The sequence below is a fragment of the Rhea pennata genome, chromosome 18 (assembly GCF_028389875.1).
Source record: "Rhea pennata isolate bPtePen1 chromosome 18, bPtePen1.pri, whole genome shotgun sequence".
In the NCBI taxonomy this organism is placed as follows: Eukaryota; Metazoa; Chordata; class Aves; order Rheiformes; family Rheidae; genus Rhea; species Rhea pennata.
This window is the reverse complement of record NC_084680.1, coordinates 14,160,317-14,181,033: the sequence shown is the minus strand read 5'-3', so window position 1 is coordinate 14,181,033 and position 20,717 is coordinate 14,160,317. Positions and strand designations below refer to the sequence as shown.

Sequence of the window (20,717 nt, the reverse complement as noted above, 5' to 3'; positions counted from 1 at the left end):
GTAATGAAAAATAACTAAGTAGAATGCTTTATCTTCAATTTATTTAACCTATTGCATGCTCAGAAGTGTGTACTGCAAATGAGTGTTATACATGCGAGCTGGAAATAAAACACTCTTGGTTGTGGAATGAGCTCCCAGAGCAGGCTGGTGTAATCCAGAGATGAACCACCTTGATGGGGGCTTAGTGAAATCTTTCTTGTAAGAGAGTTTTCTCTTTTCTTTAAAAAGAAAAAAAAGAGAGAGAGACAGAGAAGTCAGGATAGGACCGTATCCTAACCAAGACATTCCACAGCAGTAAGGAGAGAAGAGCTCAAGGCTCCGCTAAGTTCGGTAGGGACTTTGTTATGCCTGTCAAGTTTGCCTGGGCAGTGCTTCGGTATCGTGGTAATGGCAGTGGAGAGAATCCTGATGTGTGTAGGTGATACGAGGATTGCTAGATATAAACCTGCGGTGGGTAGAGTTCTGTCTTTAACAATGGTTTTGGAAGCTGTGGGCAGTCCAGCAGCTGATGGTCTGAAATGTGGCAGATCTGAAAGGGAACCACATATGTGAAATCAGGAGCATAAGAACTTCTCGTTCTTCCTGAACTTGTCAGTGGAAATGTCAGACTGGGGCTGTATGGATTTTGGACAGATACAACAATGGAGTCTTGAAATGCTTTTTGGAAAGTGAGATTTGGGTGTTTTAATATGTTTTAATACTCGATATAATTATACTCCCTAGAAATCAGTAAGAGTCTTAATATTAATTTCAAAAAGGAGTAGACTTTAGGCATGCTTTCGATACCCGAGGCTCTTGTTTTGCAGAGCAAGTCCTGGAAGAAGAACAGATAGCATTGTGTAAATGTAAAATACCATTATCAATGTATATGTTAATTTATGTGACTGCTAAACCATTTTCCTAGATGATCAATCTAGTGTTTATTTCTGCTGGTCCCACTTTCACCAATACTTGCACATTTTCAAGTTAGCCAGTAAGACTTACCCTAAGAATGTGGGTTATGGTAAACATACATTTTAAAACCCTTCTTTCCAGAAAGGCTCGGTTTCACCAAGAAAGAGTAGTTGTTCCGAGATGAAATGCAGAGACCCTTGTGTGCAGATACCGCAATACAGCTGAGTCCTGGTCTGACAGCATCCCACAAGTTGCAGTAGACAAGTAGATCTTATCAGTCTTTCTGTATCTGGACTAAAGCCTGATTTAAGTATTTTCTGTGAAGTATGTTTGCATGGCGTACTATTTTAAGAACATAAGAAAGATGATGACTTTGTTCTTCATATTTTGTGTATCTTAACGCCGTGGTAATTTTCTAATTAAATGTGTGCAGAAATTATATGTACGCTTGAAAGCTATATTCATCTTCCTCTCTTTTTTCCAGCTATCCATCCTTTTACTCTTTCACAGATATGTTTTCTGGCATACCAGTTGGCCTTTCCTCCAGAGCTTAACTGTAGAGTAAATAAGAGTGCAAAGAGAATATGTACAGAGAGTTTGTTTTCAAACAAATTCAGCATTGATGTCAGTATATAAAAACTGAATGTTCCTAGAAGGAAATGAGTGACAAAACTAAACAAAATACTGAAACATTAGAATAATCCTGCCTGCTTCTGGTCCATGTCAGCTTCTCTTCATTTGAAATTTCATGTGAACAGAGAAGCCTTGTCTGATTAATCTTGTCTGATTTTAAGTAGAAATTCTTTGCAAGATGAACATGCTACTGATTATTATTTAATAGCTGTTTCAAACTGTAAACATTTCTAAACCAGGAATACTCAATCCTTTTAAGAGCAAAATGCTATACAAGTTTAATTGTTATAAACAATATCTTCTGCCAACATTTCACAGACATGACCTGTATTTTCCGTGGGTTAGAGTGAGAATTATTAGCTTAGTATTCTGTTCTGTTTGAAGAAAGACTAACGCTTTTTTTCTTTAAATGAAAACAGCTGCTTTACAATAACATTCAAGTCCCCAACAGCTGTCAACTATTTCTTTTTGCATTCTTTAAAGTGTGTAAAGTGACCAAAAATAGTCTAAAATAATCTTACTAATCTGGATAAGTATATTATCTCACTGCCACAGGAAACTGAATAATAAGGAAAGAGAAAAAAATCAAGAAGTAGGGATAGAACATAAAAAGAAAAGCCTCCATATCGTATTTTAGTCCGTACCATGGAATCAAAGGAATTATAGTTTTAAAGACCTATTAAAATAATCTGTTCCATCACCCAGGTAACTTAGAGCTGTGGCGAATGGTACAATCTATTAATGCATGTTCTGTAATGGTTTATTATTTTTGTATGTAGTTTTTTCACACAAAGCTATTAAGTTATCTTTCAGAAATTTGAGAACAGTAGTTCAAAGTAGAGAATTCTGATAAATAAATGAGGCTTATCTTTAATTGAAAAAGCAACTAGAAAAGATCCAAATTCTATTTGAAAATACACTTTATAACATATCAGTTTCAGCACCACCTTTAAAGGCAAATTTAATGTCTATAACATGCTTTTGAAACTGTTTGTAAACACATTTTATTCAAAACTTAAATGGGAGATAGGCAAAAACTGTAATACTATTTGTATGAAAAAGCACTTATTGTCAGCTATTCTGCAAGGCCCAAGGGAAATTGCAAGGATGCAGTAGAACTGAAGGTTTTCATTTAAACTTGTCCCATGATTTTCCTATTTCTGGAGTATTTCAGCAGTTCTGTTTGTAAATACTTGGTCCTGATGCGGTGCTGCCGTATTCAATTTGTCTTGTTCCTCCCTTGCTCGGATGCTAAGGAGACCTGGCACGCTCTGAAGTGCTGGGAAGGGGCAAAACAGCTTTGTGTCACTACAGCCTGAAAGGAAGAAAGCAAGCATATCAGAGAGGAGGAGAATTGGGAATGAAGTGGTGGCTGCAGACAGAGAGGATAGCTGGCAGTAAAGAGAAAGGAAAGGAGCAATTTATAACGTGCATATATCGCTTTGTGGAACAGATTGTCTTCAGTTCTGAAGGCATGTATATTTTGGTGGGCTTCTCAATGAGTTCTGTATCTAAAGCACAAGATCAGTGTCTCTGCTGCCTGTTTAAAATGCTGTCCTTCTAAAACTACCTCTTAGACTTTGAATACCAAATCTATTTCTTGCAATGTACCCATCTCAATTTCTGAACTATTGAAAGTTAGATCTTTCAAGAAATATAAAGCTGTCACTTTTAGAAGTGTCCCTAATGATCTCAGAAACGGAGCACAGCTCGTCTAAAGTTTCTCAAAAGGTTAAACTCCTTGGAATCTTGTGCTATTTGCCTATTAAATTATTATTAGCATTGATGAAAATGTTTCTTGTTATTCTCTAGAAGTAAATATTTTTCTTTCAACAGAGGATTAAGACTGATGCTGACCTGCAGCGCGTTGCTAGCAGGTGCCCTGCGAGCCCGCGCTCTGGGAGGGAGAGGTGCCACTGGGACTACCATCTGGAGGAACCGTTCCCTCCCTCCCTCCCTCCCTCTCTCCCGAGGACTCGGCTCGCTCCCGGGGCAGGGTGCCGCTGTCTGCAGCGCCGGGGCTGCCCCGGCACTGGGAGCGTGGGTCGTGGCTGCCGTTTTCAAGAGAGTAGTTATATGTGACAGGTAAACATGAAATAGGGAAAAAACAAAGCATGTGCAAAAATGCTAATTCTGAGTATCTTTAAAACGGTACCCGTTTTACCATAGCGTATGGTAGGGATCATCGAAGAGGGAGTGCTTTGGAGAGGCAGAGTGTTAGAAAGCAGCAGGAAGGTGGAAGCTACTGGACTGCAGATTTTAAGATGAGGGAAACCATCAACTCTGAACTCCTTTCTATCACAGGCCAGCAAATCGCACCTGGTCATCTTGTGTTACAACATCAGCATGGGGCAACTGGCAGAGTCGCACCTTCTGGGAAGGTGTGTCGTGGTGGTGGGACCTAGAAATGCAGAATCCATCTCTTTATTTGTTCTTGTTCTTAAAATAAATAAATAAATAATAATTAAAAAAAGCTCTAGATCTCCTACTTCAGCATCCACCTCCAGTTCTGTGCTGGCTTTAACGCATGCATGCCAGGCGGGCTCTGAGCACCCTGAGATTGCGTTGGAAGAAAGAGATGAGGGAAATGGGCAAAAAGAAAAGGCTGGTATATGAGAAAGGAGAATTAGGAAGATAAAAGAAAGCATGTAAAACCACAGCCCTGTGATTAAAACATTTTAAAGAGATGAATCATGATCAGAGTGAACTGTCACTTAAATTTGATGTTATTTTTGAATAAGGGTAACTAACTGAGGAATTTAAAATTTTAAGTAAATAAGTAGATTATGTGTATGTTTGCACTGACTTTTAAAGAGATGGAACCCTCAGAATCCGTGGCAGCGAAAAGTACGTTGGTTTGGATTTCCCTGCATTTACATGTGTGTGTTCCTGCTTAAGAGGCAGTTTTGAGTTTCAGTGGTCTTCAGTGCTTTGTTTTGCGTAATTATAGCATCCCTAAAGAGTTGCCTCTCCTCAGTTATGAATAGCTTTACTCAGTAATTCTCTGTTTTTCCTTACGTGAAGCTGTTTGTATTAGGAGGATTTAAATTAAAAGAACGTCAGTCTTTGCAGATCCGCGGTGCGGCTCTCTCCCGCTTGCTGCTCGTGTTTCACTGAAGAGGAAACATAGTAAAAGAGGCGCAGGTTTAGCCGCGTAGCCCGCCGCAGTCATGCTGCTCTGCCACGGGGCAGCGCGCTCTGCCTGGCCGTGGCTGGGTGCTGGCCCAGCAGCACCCTGGTTCCCACGCGCTCGGGGAGCTGTATATGCCTCAGACGTTTCTTTGTTTGGCCTCTGCCTTGGTGTGTGTGTTAGGTTTGCTTGGTATTTATTTAGCAAAATACCTTCCGTAGGGCTGCTGTTCTGGGAGGATAAACACTGCTTTGCTGCAGAAGGTATGATAGAGGCTCCTTGGAATCATTTCCTTTTGCCTGCAAACCTCATTTCTGTTTGGCAAAGGCTATAATTCATTTTATATATTTATTTAATTTCAGCAAGCCCTTTCTCTCCCGCCTGCGGGTGTTGGCCAGGTACTGGCACGACTGGTGACAGGCACGTGAGCACCTGGGGAGCAGCTCACTGTGAACAAAGTTTGTGGATAGTTTGTCAGAACAGAAATAGCTCATTAGTCCTGGGCATTTAGACTGATGGGATTTTGCTCATCAGCCAGAACTACTGATGAAAATTTTTCATGTCTGAACTCTGAAATGAATGCGAAGGATTGAAATGAGTCAATTTTATAACTGTTGGTATTGAAATCTTACATTCATTGTTTTTTTCTGGATTGGTAATAAAGCTGGAATTTTTGTGACCTTTTAAATTCTATAATTTGGTGTTTGTACAATAGAGACTTTTTGTTTAATTTATATATTGATGAAAGGAGATACTCTTGATATATTTGGTACGTGCATGGAACCATCTCCATCCTGCTGTTTTTCCTGAAGCCTGAAGTGCATCCTTCTGGGTGGCTGCATTACCCCTTGTTGCAACATGACTGCTTACACATCTGTACCCAGGGGAAAACACCTTTCTGACTTGATAATCCAAGTCAGTAATGTAGAGACCTTATTTTGATGTACATCTCAAATAACCATCTGAGCTTGGATTACGGGATGTTCATGCTAGTGCTATCTTTTAGGAGGCAGACTGTGCTACCCCCCTGTGGAGGGGACTTAGTGCATGTTAGCTGTAGCATATACCTCCCTGCCAGCCTCACATACAACTGATTGTCTTGACATTTTTTTTTTAATTCATGATTTTAAAAAAGCTTTCTGGATAACGTATTTCTGCCATAGGTACCTTACATTATGGATGAAACATGATGATTTCTTACTTGTTTCGGCTTTATTTAGGGGTACACATTGCTAATGTAGGAAGAAAAAAAGTCTGTAACAGCAAATAAATAAAATACTTCTGTTAATATGCTGCTAATACCAGTTTGCTGCTAGTTATATTGCATGCCTTTTTGTCCGCAAGAGCAACACATAAATGAAGTGTGGTTGTTTCTTTTTAAGGGGATTTTGACTAAATTCTTTAATTTCACTGGCTGTCAAGGTAGTGTTAAGTAAAATGGGTTTGAACTGCTGTAGTTTTTGTGTACTGGACTAGATGTCAGAAACCTTTGCCATCACTGGAAATTCTGTCACTCTGGATTTACTATCTGTTTCCCACAGCTGAATTCTTAAGCAGTGTGATTTAACACCTTGGCTCTCCATCAGCCAGTCCTGGCATTTATTTGAATGCATTACTCCACTGGTTTCCATAAACTATTTTACAATTGTTTCAAATAAATGACTGTTTATTTCTACAAAAACCATCTGTATTTCTGTGGAGAGCAGCAGATAACTGTATGTAAAATTTGGTAATGTCACAACAGTGCAAGTTAAGAAAAACAGATTGGACTAAAAAAAGTCTCATGCTTGTTAAGGATTTGTTTTCACTATTTAAATATCATTACTTATTAAGCAATATTTGCATTTTTAATGATAAAAATCTTTATTCCACTTCAGAGGTGTTGAGGAGCTCTGGGGATTTTTAACAGATAAACAGATTTAAGATGTCCTCATAGCAGTAGAATTTGAGATATAAACATTCTGGCTTTTCAACTATTTCCTCTCAAACTGTTTACATATTTTCTGTTGTTTTATTGTTCATTGCCAAACACACAATTAAATCCTTGCCCCTTCTGTTGTGTTCGACGAAAAAATCTGCAGCAGAAGGCCAGAGACCTCTATCTGTGCTTAGTTTCTGTGTTCTTCGTGCTGTGTTGGTGTTTTCCTTCTGCAGTTCTCCTTTATTTATATTCTTTGTTCAGTATTCAGCTTGTAACCAAAGGTCAATATCCTGCACTGGAGGGAAACCTGGGCCTCCCCTGCACCTCTAGGGAGCTACTTTCCAGGAAGACCTTCCAGAGGATGATGGCATGGCTCAGATTGTGTGTTCCCAGTCAGTTTTGAATGAATATCCAGACTGACTGTTCTGCTTCTTCCATATGTTATGCATGTGCTTGGCAGAGTGAAAGCTAGAATCCATAGCCTAATATTTAGCATAATGGATGCGTTTTGTCAAATTATTTGAAATGATAGAAATATGTAAACTCTCTTCTTCTTATGACTGTGTAATAATGGTGACACATTTCCAGCAAATGCCTTCTATAGCAAAAATTTTAAAAAGTAACAAGAAAAATAAATATAAATATAGTTTAAACTCAAAAGAAATTACACATTCAAAAGCTTTGGTTTGAGCAAGAAAGCAGTAAATCATATGTAGTTGCAAAAGAAGAAACTTAAAATAGGGAAGTAGCACGGACATCAACATTAAATGTTTATCAGCTGCTTTCTTTTTACTGCTTTCCTGTCTTGTCTCTGTACATGGACAGAACTCGAAACATAGCTCCTGCTTACTGTTTGCCTGGCATCTGCTGCCTTGACATCTACTGCCTTGACTCTTAGGGACCTTGACTCTTGGGGAAGGATAGCCAACGTGTCCTTAAATTTCTGATTTTTCATACGTTGCTATGGAATTACAGCCGTACAAGCACTTGAGATGCTGCGTGGCTGGTGTTGCTGCGGAGGCGTGAGTGGTCTTGTGCTTTTCTCCCAGGTAGCACAGGCTGGTGTAACACGGTCTCCTTCATCCTGCTGGGGCTGTGCCTCCCCTTCTCTTTCCCGGTGCCGTGAAGCTTGCTGTTAGCGTGCGCATAGAAAAGGGTTCGTGAAAGAAGTAGATCTGAAGAAAAGAGGGGGATATCTTAATCTTTTCAGAGAATGTGTGTCTCTGAGTACCCCAGGTGTTTGAGCGAAGGCAGAGCCCCTTGGGGTGGGAGTGGGGACTGGTCCTGCAGGGCCAGGGAAATCCCCCAGCAGCAATGTGAAAACTTGTAGAGTTGTTTAGAGTTATGGGGGCCAAGAAATAAGGTCCTTCCCCATCACAGGCATTCTGGCAGTCTCAACAGTCCTGGCATTGTGCTGGCTGACTCACTGAGGATGTCTATCTGTTGTAATATTGGACAGGTTTTAGTGCTGCTGTAGCAAAAGTAGCGTATTCCCCTTTCTACTACAGGCCTCAGCAAACTCCAACGTTACAGAGGTTCAGGACGCTCTCATACCAGAGCAGTACTGTAGGGAGAAGCTGTCTGAGGAGATGTGCCACCAGAACAAGTTTTAAAACAAATCCACAAACAATAACAAATTGCCATGACCAGATAGTAGTCTCTGATAGTTTTGGAAGAGCTTGAATATGGAAACACTGAGCTGTTAAATATGATGTACAATATACTGCTCATAGGGGCAAGTATTACCCTTATTTTTGGAAAGAGCTCAAGGACAGACTAGTATATCTTGACTACTTTACTAGGCAAACTGTGAAATTGTAAAATGAAATTGCTGCAGAGAGTGAAATTAATAGACATTAATATGGACAAATATGATATACTAAGGAAAAAAATTGCTTAGATTTTGTAGAAGTGCCTCAGAAACCTGTGAGCAGTCTTTGAAGAAGTCAGGGACCCTCTGAATAAGGATGATGTGTTTTATATAGCAGGCGTTGACTTCCAAAAAGATTTGACAAAAGCTCATAAAGCAATTAAGCTGTCACAGGATGAGAAGGAGGATCCTCACATGGATTAATAATTGATTAAAAGACAGGAAACAAAGAATAGGAATAATGGCCCTCCGTTATTAGTAACTAGGTTACTGGTGGAGTTCCAGTGGAATTGGTGGAACCTGCATTGTTCAGCTAATGTGTGGCGTGGAAAAGGAGGTGAATGCTGATGTGACAAAATGTGCTGTTGATACAAAGGAAGTAAGAATAGTACAAATAAAAGCTGCCTGTGAAGCGCTGCAGAAGTATCTCACAATGCTGAGTGACAGGACAATAAAACGGGAGAGGGAATTCAGTGTCAATGAGTGCAAAATAATATACATGGTGAAAAGCAACTGTAACTATATGTATACAATGATGGGCTCTAATTACCTCCTATCAGTCAAGGAACGGATCTTGGAGGAGTCGTGGATAGTTCTCTGAACACTTCAGCTCAGTGCTTAGGAGCAGTCAGAAAGACAAATTGAAATTAGAAATTAGGAAAGGAATGGAGAACAAAACAGAAAGCATTATTATACTACTGCATAAATCATGATATGCCCACACGTCAATTGTTGTACTTTATCTCAAAAAGGATATTATAGAACTAAAAAGATACAGAAGTGGATGAGTGTGAAAATGGATCAGATGTGTGAAATGAGTACATGGTAAGCAGAGTAGGTATTTGCTAGTTTGGAAAAGACATGTCTGCGATAAAAGAGAAGTCTATGAAGTATATGTGGTAGAAATGTAAATAGGGACAGTGTTATCTCTGTTCTTCATAAAACAAGAACTACATGGAACCAGAAAAGGCAGGTAGGCAAAGATTTTGAAACAAAAGAGGATTCGTTTTCTCACACAGTGTAATTAATTGGGGAACTCATTGCCCTAGAACATTATGGAAATCGGAAATATAAAGGGGTTAAAAAGCACTTTAGACAAATGCATAGGCAATAAGGGAAGCAGAAGCAGTGGAGAAAGCATGGCTGGAGCTGGGGTTTTTGTGCGAATTCCTGGCACTATGGAGAGCCAGGCAAGGGTGACGGTAAACGGTGAGGTATGTTGCAGAGGCTAATGCTGTCGAAAGACAGTTTTAAACCTTTTTTTTGTTGTTGTTTATACTGATCATCTTAATTTAGTTTAGGTTTGACAACTCTACAAAGATTCAAACATTGAGCTAAATCTTTATGTAATCCCCATTTTACACTATTAACCTGTTTGCAGATTGAAATGGGTTTTGTTTGGTGTTTTTGTTTAAAGCTTTTTTTTCTTTTTGAGTGTTAGCGTTTGTTTATTGTGCGGATTCAACCCCTGACCATGGTATTCTTCATTGCTATTGAAAGTTAATGGGGGAAAAATTGCATTCCAAACATTTGAACCTGTAGTAGCCATGGCTGAACTTAGTTGATCTCTGGTGATCGGTTCAATTTAGTTACGATTTTTAGCCATTAGGCTGGGGTTGAATGATGGTGATTTGGTTGAGGCCAAATGTCTGTAGAAAATTGGCTGTTTGATAAGAGCCCTGTTATCAGAGGGGGATACTTTCTCATTTACATTTAGATGAGTATTGATTATTTATTTACTCAGAGAAGTGAGATTCGTTCCCAATCTTATCTCTCTCGTCTCTGCTTGTCAGCAGAAAGAGAGATAGAGCTCCTGACATCAGCCCAAGATAACAGCACTTTGTAGTGAAGATAAAAGTTGGAATGGGCCTTTTTCTAGTCTTGACTGAAAGGATAAGTTTTAAAAATTAGAACTGATGGGTCATGCTTTCAAAACCCCATTCTGAAGGCTTTGCAGCTTAAATGGGCGACAGAATTGGTTTGTTGCTATGAGGATGACCATTCCCCTTTTGTAAGAGAATTGTTTAATTTGATTATGCTGTGTGATTCTCCCTGGGCCACAGGAAAATAACGTTATGGAGTGTAGTATTTGGGTTTGTTTTTAATTCCTGATAAACCTTCCTCTGTTCTCTAAGGGGTATCTTGAAATAACAAACTAGAGTAGATAGCTGTAAGCAGAAACCAGCCGCTAATGGTGTGGATGGCTAAAGGGGCTTTTTACCTGGAAGGGATGTGCATTACTGGAAGCGCATCTGCACGCGAGGCGTGCGGGCTTGTGCGTCGGGTCGAGATGTGCAGAGCAGCGTTCTGTCCTTCTGCTGAAGTGAGCCCGGTTCCTGAGCAGCTGGTGCTCTGTCAGTGTGCTAAAAAATCCACCGGCGAGTAATTGCTGCGGCAGCGTGTGCTACTGCTGGTGGCATTTGCATTACGCGGTGTAGGCATTTGCTCCTAGTTGCAGGGTATTTTTCCAGCAGCGTGGTCCGGGAAGTGAGAACACGGATCTGCCTAAGGCAGCTTGGCTCCCAGACCTGCTGGGAGAGGGCCCAGCTTTCACGCCCTCCCCTGGCGCTCGCCCGCGCGAGCGACTTGGAGGGCTTGAGCAAAAAGGGGGTGCTGGATGGCTCAGCTGCTTCTGTTTCGTCAGGTTTGGGCCGTTCCGGACTGCTGTTTTGGTTCACTCTTCCTCCCTGGACGCCTGAGCGCGTGTTTCTCCAAGGCCTGCTTGCTTTGCCCCGTCACCAGTTTCTCGCCTTCCAAGTATTTGTGACAAGGTGACAGGACTTCAGTAGGGATTTTTATCTGTTCGTGTTCTCCGCTGGGTATTTTGCCCCGGTAACTTCCATTTCAGCTTCTACTATAATTATGTCATTTGAACTTGTGAGAGAAGCCTTATATCAAACTCCTCTCCAGAATTACCCTAATATTTTTCATCTGTTGTGAAGTAAAGGTCATGTAAATGTGTACAGATATTTTAAATACATTATTTAAGAGTAGATCTAGAAATCCATTTACACATTTTAATGAATTCCACAATATTTTCTATATTAAAGGAGTTACTCGGGCAAAACTTGCCTCAATTTCTAGCCTTTCGTTCTATTTGTTAGTTTATTAACAGCTGGTTAGTCCAAGCTGGCCACAAACTGGATAACAACAGTTTGAGTGATTGATTCATGTGATCACGGAATTCTCAAGTTGCTTCAGATAAAAACCGTATTTTTTATATTGGCATGGTTGTGGTAAAGGTTATGATCGCTAACAGCTTTCTGCAGGATGGCAGGAAATGTGTTAAGTGGAATGAGAATTGTTTCTGATACTCCGTTTTCTTCCTTAAACGGCTCTAGCTGTTGGAGCCTGAGCTCGTAAGGAGAGAGGATGAACGGCGGCTGAGCCCCTCTTTTTAACTTGGTCCCCTTGCAGTTGTGCATCTGATCCAGCCGTAATTTTCAGCCTTTTGTACCGTATAGGTCTGTCTTTTTACCTAAAGGTAAAAAGTGGTCGGGCAGCGCGGGAGGAGGGCGGAGAGGGGGCCGAGGAGGAGGAGGGGGCGGCCGCGGCGCGTGCTGCGCGCTCGGGGCGCGCTCGGGGCCCGGAGCGCTGCCGGCACGGCCGCCGCGGTCTCGCCTGCGGCGCGGGGAGGCGGAAGCCGGGGGGCCGGCGGGGCCGGCGGGGCCGGGGGCTGCCGCGGCGCGGGGAGCTGCGCGCGCGGCCGGTAGCGCAGGCGTGCGGGTCGGAACCAGCCTTGCTCCTGCCCGGCTAGCCGGGCGCCTGTGCTTGCGCTCCGAACCCTGAACCGCGTTCGCAGCGGCAGGGCGGGCAGGAGCCGCGGCGTGCCGAGAGCCGGCCCCGCTGCTGCTCGCGGGGTCGCCGGGAAGGAGGAAACTCCGTTTTACAGAAAAATGACGTTCTAGCGCGGGGGCAGGACGCGCTCGGAGCGCGGCCTGCTCTTCGCATGACTTCTGGGGAAACGAAATGAGAAGCCGTAATTGAAAGTCTGCTGCAGTAAATTTAAAATTAATTGGCTAACAAATTCCATCTCTTAGGCGTGCCATCTGAGGCTAAAATACTTAGGTTTTTTATGTTTTAAATATTTCATCATATACTATCGTGATTCAAAGTCAGGAAAGCATTCAGAAATATTTTAAATACTAATAAAGAAGGAATAGATTTCTTTATTTCAGTTCTAGCTGGTTTGTTACATTAAGACCTATTTAAAGATGCTTTGTATTATTTAAAATGTCTGAGGTGTTCATTTAGGCTGGCAGGCCGGGTGCCTCTCTCAGTGCCCCGGAGAAGACAGGGGTTGCTGGGGGCTTTCTGCGTGCCCCAGGCCCGCGCTGGGGCAGCGGCGCCCCGCAGCAGGGCTGGGGAGCCGTTCCCGTTGCTCTAGCATAGGGACCGATGAGTTCCCACGTGTAGTTCAGCTTATCTAGGTTACTCTTTTCATTCTTCTGTGTCCTGGCCCTATATGCTGTTAAGATAGCAGTCCCGAAACTTTATATTGTACTTTTTTTTATTTTTTTTTTAATTCTGGTTTAAGGATCTGCTCAACTAGAAGATTTTTAAAAAGAAGGAAGAAAGACTGTGTCCTTATTTTTATAATAACCATTCTTAATACATTTTCTGTAGTTGGCAGTCAGGTTTGGTAAGGGCTATCATCTTTCCTTTAGTGATTAAGTTGGAGAAAAAGAGAGATCAACACTGAATCTTGAAAAAAAAATGTATAGATAAATCAAACATCTTTGAAAATAATTGAAGCAACAGCATCTGTACATGTTTATAACTGATTCAGTTCTATGAAGTGTATTTCTTTCATTTTCAGCGGATACAATGTTAGTGGTATAGATATCTCTGGGAAAAGATCAAATTTGACTGTCGATGACCCTTTGTGCTTCCTGCAGCTGCTAAGTTGCTAGGCGATACCGAATGCCGTCTAGCATCAGACCTGCTCCCTGGGCCTGGGCACCTCTGCTGACGGATCAGTCTGTGGCACTGTCTGCCGCGGACGCTGGGGCTGCCACCGCTGCTGGTGTCTGAAGGAGCTCCCCAGCTCCCGAGCCTTGGGAGTACGGCCTTTTAAAAACACACTGTTGGTGGAGGTAGAAATAGCCAAATCAGATGTCACAGAGCTGATTTTTGTGACAAAATACAGTAAAATAAGTTACAAAAGAGGGCATATTTTCATTCCCAGCTATTTCAGTGCCTGGTGCAGACACCACTGTGTCTTGCCATGTACTGTGCAAGTCAGTAATCACCTTATCTGGGCAACTAAACTTCTCTCATTTTTTTTCACATCTGTGGAGGTAAGTGTGTGTTTGGTTGAGCTCACTCTAGAGAAACAGTCTTTTTTTTTTTTTTTCCCCCAAGCTGGGAGAGTAGTACACTCCGAGAAACAGAGCATCACCCTTCATCTCTGGATGTGAGCAGTTTAGCTGTGCAGCAGCACATCTGCCTTCCCTTCAGAATCTGCTCCCACTTCCAGGCAGCAGGAGAGACTCCTTCGGTGCCCAGGCAAATACCTCGCTGGGTGATGTTCATGGCACTCCTACTTTCATTATATAAAGAGCCGTAAAGAGGGCAGAGCAAAGGGGAGCAAGCACAATATACTCTTTTACATTGGAAAAGATGCCCAAATAGTGCAATACACACACGCATCAAGATCTGCGTAGAAATTTTTATAGCGAGCAATATCAACTGTCTTGCAACATGGCCAGGATATTTAATATAGGAGTAGTATGGAAGTGTTCATGAGAATTTTTTGTCAGTAGCGTAGTCGTAGCCTTGTTAGCCAGCCAAAGATGAAGGGAACATTTTGTTTTCATGCAGACCATCCTCCACCTTTTTATTACATGATCCTTCCCTTTGGAAAAGAGCTTTAAAACATAAACATCTACGTGCTTTGCTTCTGGAGTACAAATATCCTCACATTGATAGAATGTGATAAACCATCACCTTGTTAGAAAACATAATTTTACAAGTTACTTTATGTTTCAGGTCCTCAGTATCGGCTGGAGAAGCAGAGTGAACCTAATGTCCCCGTAGATTTAGACTGTACCTTGGAGAGCCAGAGCACTTTGGAATTCTGCCTTGTCCGAGAGAACAGTATGTTTGCCCTTTTCACTTTTGCTCTTGTAAACTGCTTAAACTCACATAAGTTATGTATTTTGGAATACAAACTGTACTGTCTGGGCAAGTAAGTTTTGACGAGACTCTTTCCTGAGGCGCTTTTCAGTTGTGCCAAAAGAATATTCCAAAGGGAAATGATTGATTTCATACCTTTTAGTAAATAGTCTGCATCCTGTTTATCACTTCTTGATTAATCTTTTTCTGTTAAATTCTGTTCTGAAAAGTTATGACCAACCCTGAAAAACACATGAAATATGAAGCTTTTTCTTTTGCAGGCACTATTTAGTGAATAAAGTGATTGGTCTGCAGTATATTTTGCCGTGTCAATATTGCTCTTAGAAGAACTGCATTTTTTGGTAGCATTTACAAAAATTAACCATGCCGCTAGAAGTAGAACAGAGTGATGATTTTAAAGTACAAAACAACTTAGTTTTCTCTCCAGTTATGCTATGGTGTTTTTATTCTCTTATTGTTTAATGATTCTAATATTGTTTCCTTAGTTATAGCTTTACAAGAAATTATCTGAAACTTACAAAAAAGAAATTTCCCTTACATCTGTGTGTCCTCCATACCATTTTGGTCCATCCTTCATTCTTTCCAACAGTTATGCTCTCTGTTTTGTTTTGTTTTTTTCATTTTAATTTTAATTCAACTGTCACAATTTTGATTGTATTTGATGAGGAAAACTAGTAGCACCCATGTTCTCAGTTAAGCTTAGAGGATTTGCTGCAAAAAATGGTAAGAGCCTGTTTCAAAAAGCATACTTTTTTCTTTCTTTACAAAGATTAGATCTTCAATTTATGTTTATTTAGCTGTAGGATTTCTTATTTTATCCTCAAAAGACAAGGAAGAGTCCCTGAAAGAATCCCTAGTTCCAGGAGCAAGTTACACATTTTGCTCCCATTTAAGGAGGAGGGAAGTTGAAGCACAGCGAGCTGCAATGAGCTTTCTAGTAGTATGTCAGGAGCCGAGAATAAACACTCACAGTTTTGCCATTCTTTGTAGGGTGGAACTCGCTCCCAAAATACACTTGATGCTTCTGTTTTGTTTCTTCACACAATGGTTCTAAGAAACTCAAACTGCAAGAGAAAATAGTAGAAGAGATGCTGCACATGAGGAAATAGAGCAATTTTAACCTTACTATTCAAGTCACACTTTTTCAAAGTCCAGAATTTCCTGAGGTTATCATCCTAGCTGTTCTTTTTGTATCAAATTTTAAACTATAAAAAGTTGCAAAAAACAGAGAGTTTTTCTAAGTATTGATTGAAGTACTTGTTGAAGTCATAAGAAAGTCTTCTACTGAACCAATAGTAGTCATGCTTCTGCAAGTTTTGCGTATTTCAATTACAAAGAGCAAAAAGAACAAAATACAAGCACTTTTATTTGCCGCCCAAATCTTGGAAAACGTGAAAGTGAAGACAAACCAGGTATGTTGTAGAATTCAAAAGCAGATCACTGTTTTAGTTTGTTCAAGGTAGGCAGTAGCCTAGGCGAAATAATAAATGCTTACATGTATTCTGAACTTTTTTGGCCTTGCGTTTACTGAATGTTCTTTGGAATGACACCAAGCTACGATAAGGAATGCAGGATAAGTCTTATGCTTATCATTTCTCCCCCAAGATGTGGGTAAGTTTAATGTGATTTTTCTCTTTCCCTGCTCAGGGATGTATGTGAAACACCCAGGAAGTTAACATCAGTTAGAATTTATGCACTGTACGTGGGGCAGGTTCCCCCAATACACACTGAGCAACTGGACTTTGTAGTGCTTAAGGAGCTATCTTTTAGGGGATGAAATAGAATAGAAATAACTTGAAAATCGTAACATCAAAAAGATATGGTCATTTTGTGTGTTTTGTCTTATTTAAAATACTTTTAGCATAGATATCCCAGGCAGGAAAAAAATTTGTTATAACAGCTATTATTTTGAAATGTGTTCTTTATAGTCTCATATTCATATAGATATGATATATGCCAAACAGCTGCTAGTAAAATAACTGCCAGTTTCTTCTGGGGAGATACAAAGTTTATATTTCAATGTATTAAATGAAACAAAAAACTTTTCATTACTAAGAAATACATATGGAGAAATCCTCTATCTAGCCAACATTTACTAATAGTATTCAAACTAATAAACTGTTTCAAGTATTTAGAACTTTTTAACTCACTGTAAGATTTATCTTTAAACTAAAAGCCTGCACTTTGTCATGTAAAATGCTTTTATGTGAAGTAGCAAACTGTTCATGGCTAATTTAGTTTTATTCTTACCATCTTAGTTCTGGAAAGTTCTTTCTCATTTTATCGTTAGGTAGTAATTAGTATTCAAGGGAAATTGGTCTTAATATATTAAAATTGGTTTAGTGCCTTTAGACCTGTACCAAAGCCAATGTCTTATTGGAAAATGTAATTGGGGACTCTGTGTATGTAATTAATTGAATTACAATTAAGAATTTTCATTAAGCAATATACTAGTACATTAAAGTAATAAGGGGGCATTTTTGCAATGCAGTTAACTTTATATTTTGTTGTTCTATTCAGGAAATACAGGCTCAGATTCTTGAATATCTATTTTCTTAAATATTTTAGGAAACCATATTATGTATGATATTTCTGTATTACCTTTGATACTGTTAGCGTGTCGTTTTTATTTGTCTCCAAAAGCTTACAGAAGTCTCTTTTGGATAAGCCTCCTTGCTTTAGCTTTGTAGCTTATTTTCAGACTCATGCTTCACGTGCCCCATGTTCTGGACTGTTGGTCTCTTTCAACATTTGAAAATCAGGATCTGCTATTAGGAGAGTCGGCAGAGTTACAAATGCAGCTCTCTCTTTCACAGTGCTTCGAGTATATGGACAAAGATACTACCTCTGTACTGAACCTGGTTAAAAAACAAAACAAAAAAACTAAAAAGTAAACAGCTTCAGTTATTGCTTCCAGACTGAGAAATGTGTGAATTTTCTCAATGGCCATCAAACCTAGAGACTGAAAATTATTTCCATGACTGTAACTTCTAGCACGCCGTAGTGAGGTAGCTATTTTCAAGTGTAGAACTGTGTGGCCCTTGAAATAATTTTTGGTTTTTATTCAGCCTCTGCAGGCAGAAGACACCACTCAGCCTTTTTCAAAGTAGCAAGCTGTGTTTTCACTTCTTGTGTAGTTGGGCTGCACAAGCAATTTAAGCAGAGAGATGAAGAACAATTTAACTCTGGCATAACTGTGTTAGGAAGGGGACGGGAGAGACTGTATGAATTGGATAAACAAAGACATGTGGCTGCGCAGAATACGTGCGCCTGTGTAGGATCCTCTCCTTCCCGCACCACGTATTGTCATGGCCTGGCTTGATTTTTAGGCTTTTAAAAACATAGTATCTGCGAGAACAACTTCAGCCTTACAGCGTATCCTGGTTTTATCTGGGAGGCGGAGTGCTGCTCCGGCCCCGCAGGCTGTGGCCACAGCAGAGATCTCAGACCTTAACCCTGGCTCTGCACGCGTGCTTCGAAGGCAGGATGGAGGCACCGGCACCGGCACCGGCACCGGCACGGCGGAGCCCGGCCCGCCGGAAGGCGCAGCGCCGCCGCGCTGAGCTGCGCCCCGCGTTACTGGCCCCCCGGGCCTGGGGAGTGCGGGGCAGAGCCGCGCGCTTCCCCGGTCCGTTCTTTCCCTGCTCAGCTCGGGGGGGTTTCTACCCTGCTTCTCCAAAAATAGCAGCCCTGTTTTGGTCCGAGGATGGAAACGCCTCCCGCATGGACGTCCTTTGCTCTTTGGGCAGATTCTAGTCTCCCTTGGTGCCTGGTTTCTCCCACATATGGCATGAACTTTCTTCACTTTTTACTTTTCCTTCGCAAAGTAAATCTTCTCTAACTAGATAGACTCCAAGGGATAAATGCAGAGGTTATTGCAAACTTCGTATCCATGTCCTCTGCAAGCCGTTACTTGAAAAAGCTTGTCTCCGGGGCTGGAATCCCTTCCGCAGGCACCGGCGTGCTCTCTCTGCCTTCGGAGCAGCGTAGCTGGATGGGCTCTTGGGCTGAATAATAGACCTGGAGCAGGCACTTTACTTGATTGTCTTCCCAAGCAGAAGCTTTTACATTCAAAAGCCACATTGTGATCTCCATTACAAATACCCTGACAGGCCTGTAAATATTTGACAGGTTTATTCACAGCTGCTTGCATGTGGAAAATATTTTTATGATTTTTCCTCCAATCAACTCTTGGAGATGGCTCTTTTCTCCATTGTTGAATTCCTTCAGTCTCATAGACATTTGCACAGAGCTGCAGGGGTAAGAGCAATATGCCAAGTTCTGCAGTCAGGTTTTTCCCTGCAGGGCATTTCTCTCTGTTGTTACTGATATTACTGCTATTATCCAATGCACCCTCAGGGGTCTGAGTGTCTTGCCATCTTCAGACAGATGATCTGTTTTGATGGTGAAGTTCCTGGCTGTTCTCCCAAGAGCAGCAACTGCAGAAATTCTGTAAACCTGAATCCATTCACAAAGCTTCATAAAACAAAATCAGCAGAGGTGGTGTGATATACAGAGGATCTGAAATGCTTCCAATGCAAAATCCCACTGTTCAGCTTGCTTCAGCTCCAGTAGTTAATACTTGCACCATTTAAATACTGACAAAGTATTCACATTTTAAGTTACAGTGACAATTTTTTTCCCTTGGATATGATCTGACAGGCTGCTAATTTTCTTCCTAATGCCTTTAATTTGGGGATGTGAAATCTGAGATGGTTCAGCTTTGTAGTGGGCTTGTAAAGTAGATATTTAGTGTGCTGCTTTCCAGGTATGGAAGTGCAGACAGCGAGGTTAGGGCTTGCTGAAGGCCGGACAGGGGCTGCGTGACTAGCACAAGGGTAGGGCTTGGCAGAGTTTCACTGCCAGTCTCGGTCCTTATGAAGTGTTTTAAGAGAACATTTTACAAGAGCTGCGGGGGTGAGGTTAATACGTTGCTGTTCTTTGTGGTCCTTCTAAATTTCTTATGGCTACAGATCAGTTTGGTGCTGAGGCTTCATATTGACACTGCTTGAGAAGCAGCTGTGGAAGGTGCTGGTCACTGGAGGGGTAGCCAAGAGCCGCTGTATCCACCGTTGAAACACAGCCGTTGGTCCTCTGGGAGAAGGCAGCAAGTAGTTAGCGATGCACAGTAGTGCTGGGAGCCGCTTAACAAAGGCGGTATTTCATTAGAGATAATATTAATTGCCTCCTGGTGCTCAGCGGGAGCGTGGCCAGGCCACCGGGGTCCACGCTGCTGCAGCTGTGTCCGCTGTGACCCGTTTCTGCATTACAGGGGCTCACAGTGACTGTCACCGGGGTTGGCCCGGTTGGTCTTCGTGCTCGTTTTTGTCTGTCAAAGGCAACTCCTTCGTGTCTGCTGCTCGCCTGCTTGCGCTTGCTCCCGGGGCCGCCCGGGCCGCCGCAGTCCTGTTTCCCTTCCCACGCCTCCGTGCCACGGCGTTCCCGGCGCGGTGAAGTGCACCAAAAGTTTGACATATCTCAGTGTACCTCTGAAGTACTGCAGCATGAGTGTTTGACATGATACATTATGATAATCCATAGTATAGAGACATTAACACAGGGGTCTTTGACAAAATACATTGTAATGTCTCTGAAGGAGCCATTACAATTTATCTTGTCATTCTGGAGCATAGAGTGGTTACAACGTTAAGATGGCTCTGCATAAATTCAGGTGGAGGCTGTTTCATTTGATTTTGGGAATTTTTTTTCAAGTCATATGGCACAGTGCAATTTGTAGCTTAACCCTTCCCTGCCCTGGCTTTCCAAAAGACACGTTTGCATACTTCCGTCGGGAAGCGACTGCGACGGGAGGCCGGGAGCTTGCGTCTGTGTACGGACGGGAGGGAAGCTTGTGCGCCTGATGCCCGTGAAATGGGGATTTTGTGGATCCCATGCGCTCTGAACAAGTGTTCTCACTCATTTAACAGCAAACACTAACCCTGTTTTTAGTGAACGATCTTTATCGTAAGCAGGGAAATTTGTTCCTGACTTAGTAAATAGAAAAGGGAGTACCTTCAGCAAACAGGAAGAATATTCAGTGTTTTGGGATTTTCTTCCTCTCCTAAGTTTATCCTGCTTATGGCCACAACCCTGGCAGTTTGGTGTGCTGAAGCCAATGAAACTCTAAATCA

At 41.7% G+C, this 20,717-nt stretch overlaps 1 protein-coding gene across 5 annotated transcripts in view; it reads left to right on the top strand.

Annotated features, from left to right (window-relative positions):
* Positions 1-20,717, top strand: part of MAPKAP1 (MAPK associated protein 1) — a 110,532-nt gene that overhangs the window by 67,005 nt on the left and 22,810 nt on the right. For 4 of the 5 annotated variants that reach the window (XM_062591059.1, XM_062591056.1, XM_062591055.1 and 1 more), the window contains exon 8: positions 14,440-14,547. The exons of the other annotated variant lie outside the window; for it this stretch is intronic. In XM_062591059.1, coding sequence (XP_062447043.1) covers positions 14,440-14,547 — 108 coding nt within the window. The remainder of the gene's footprint in view (positions 1-14,439; positions 14,548-20,717) is intronic. 5 annotated transcript variants of the gene reach the window in all.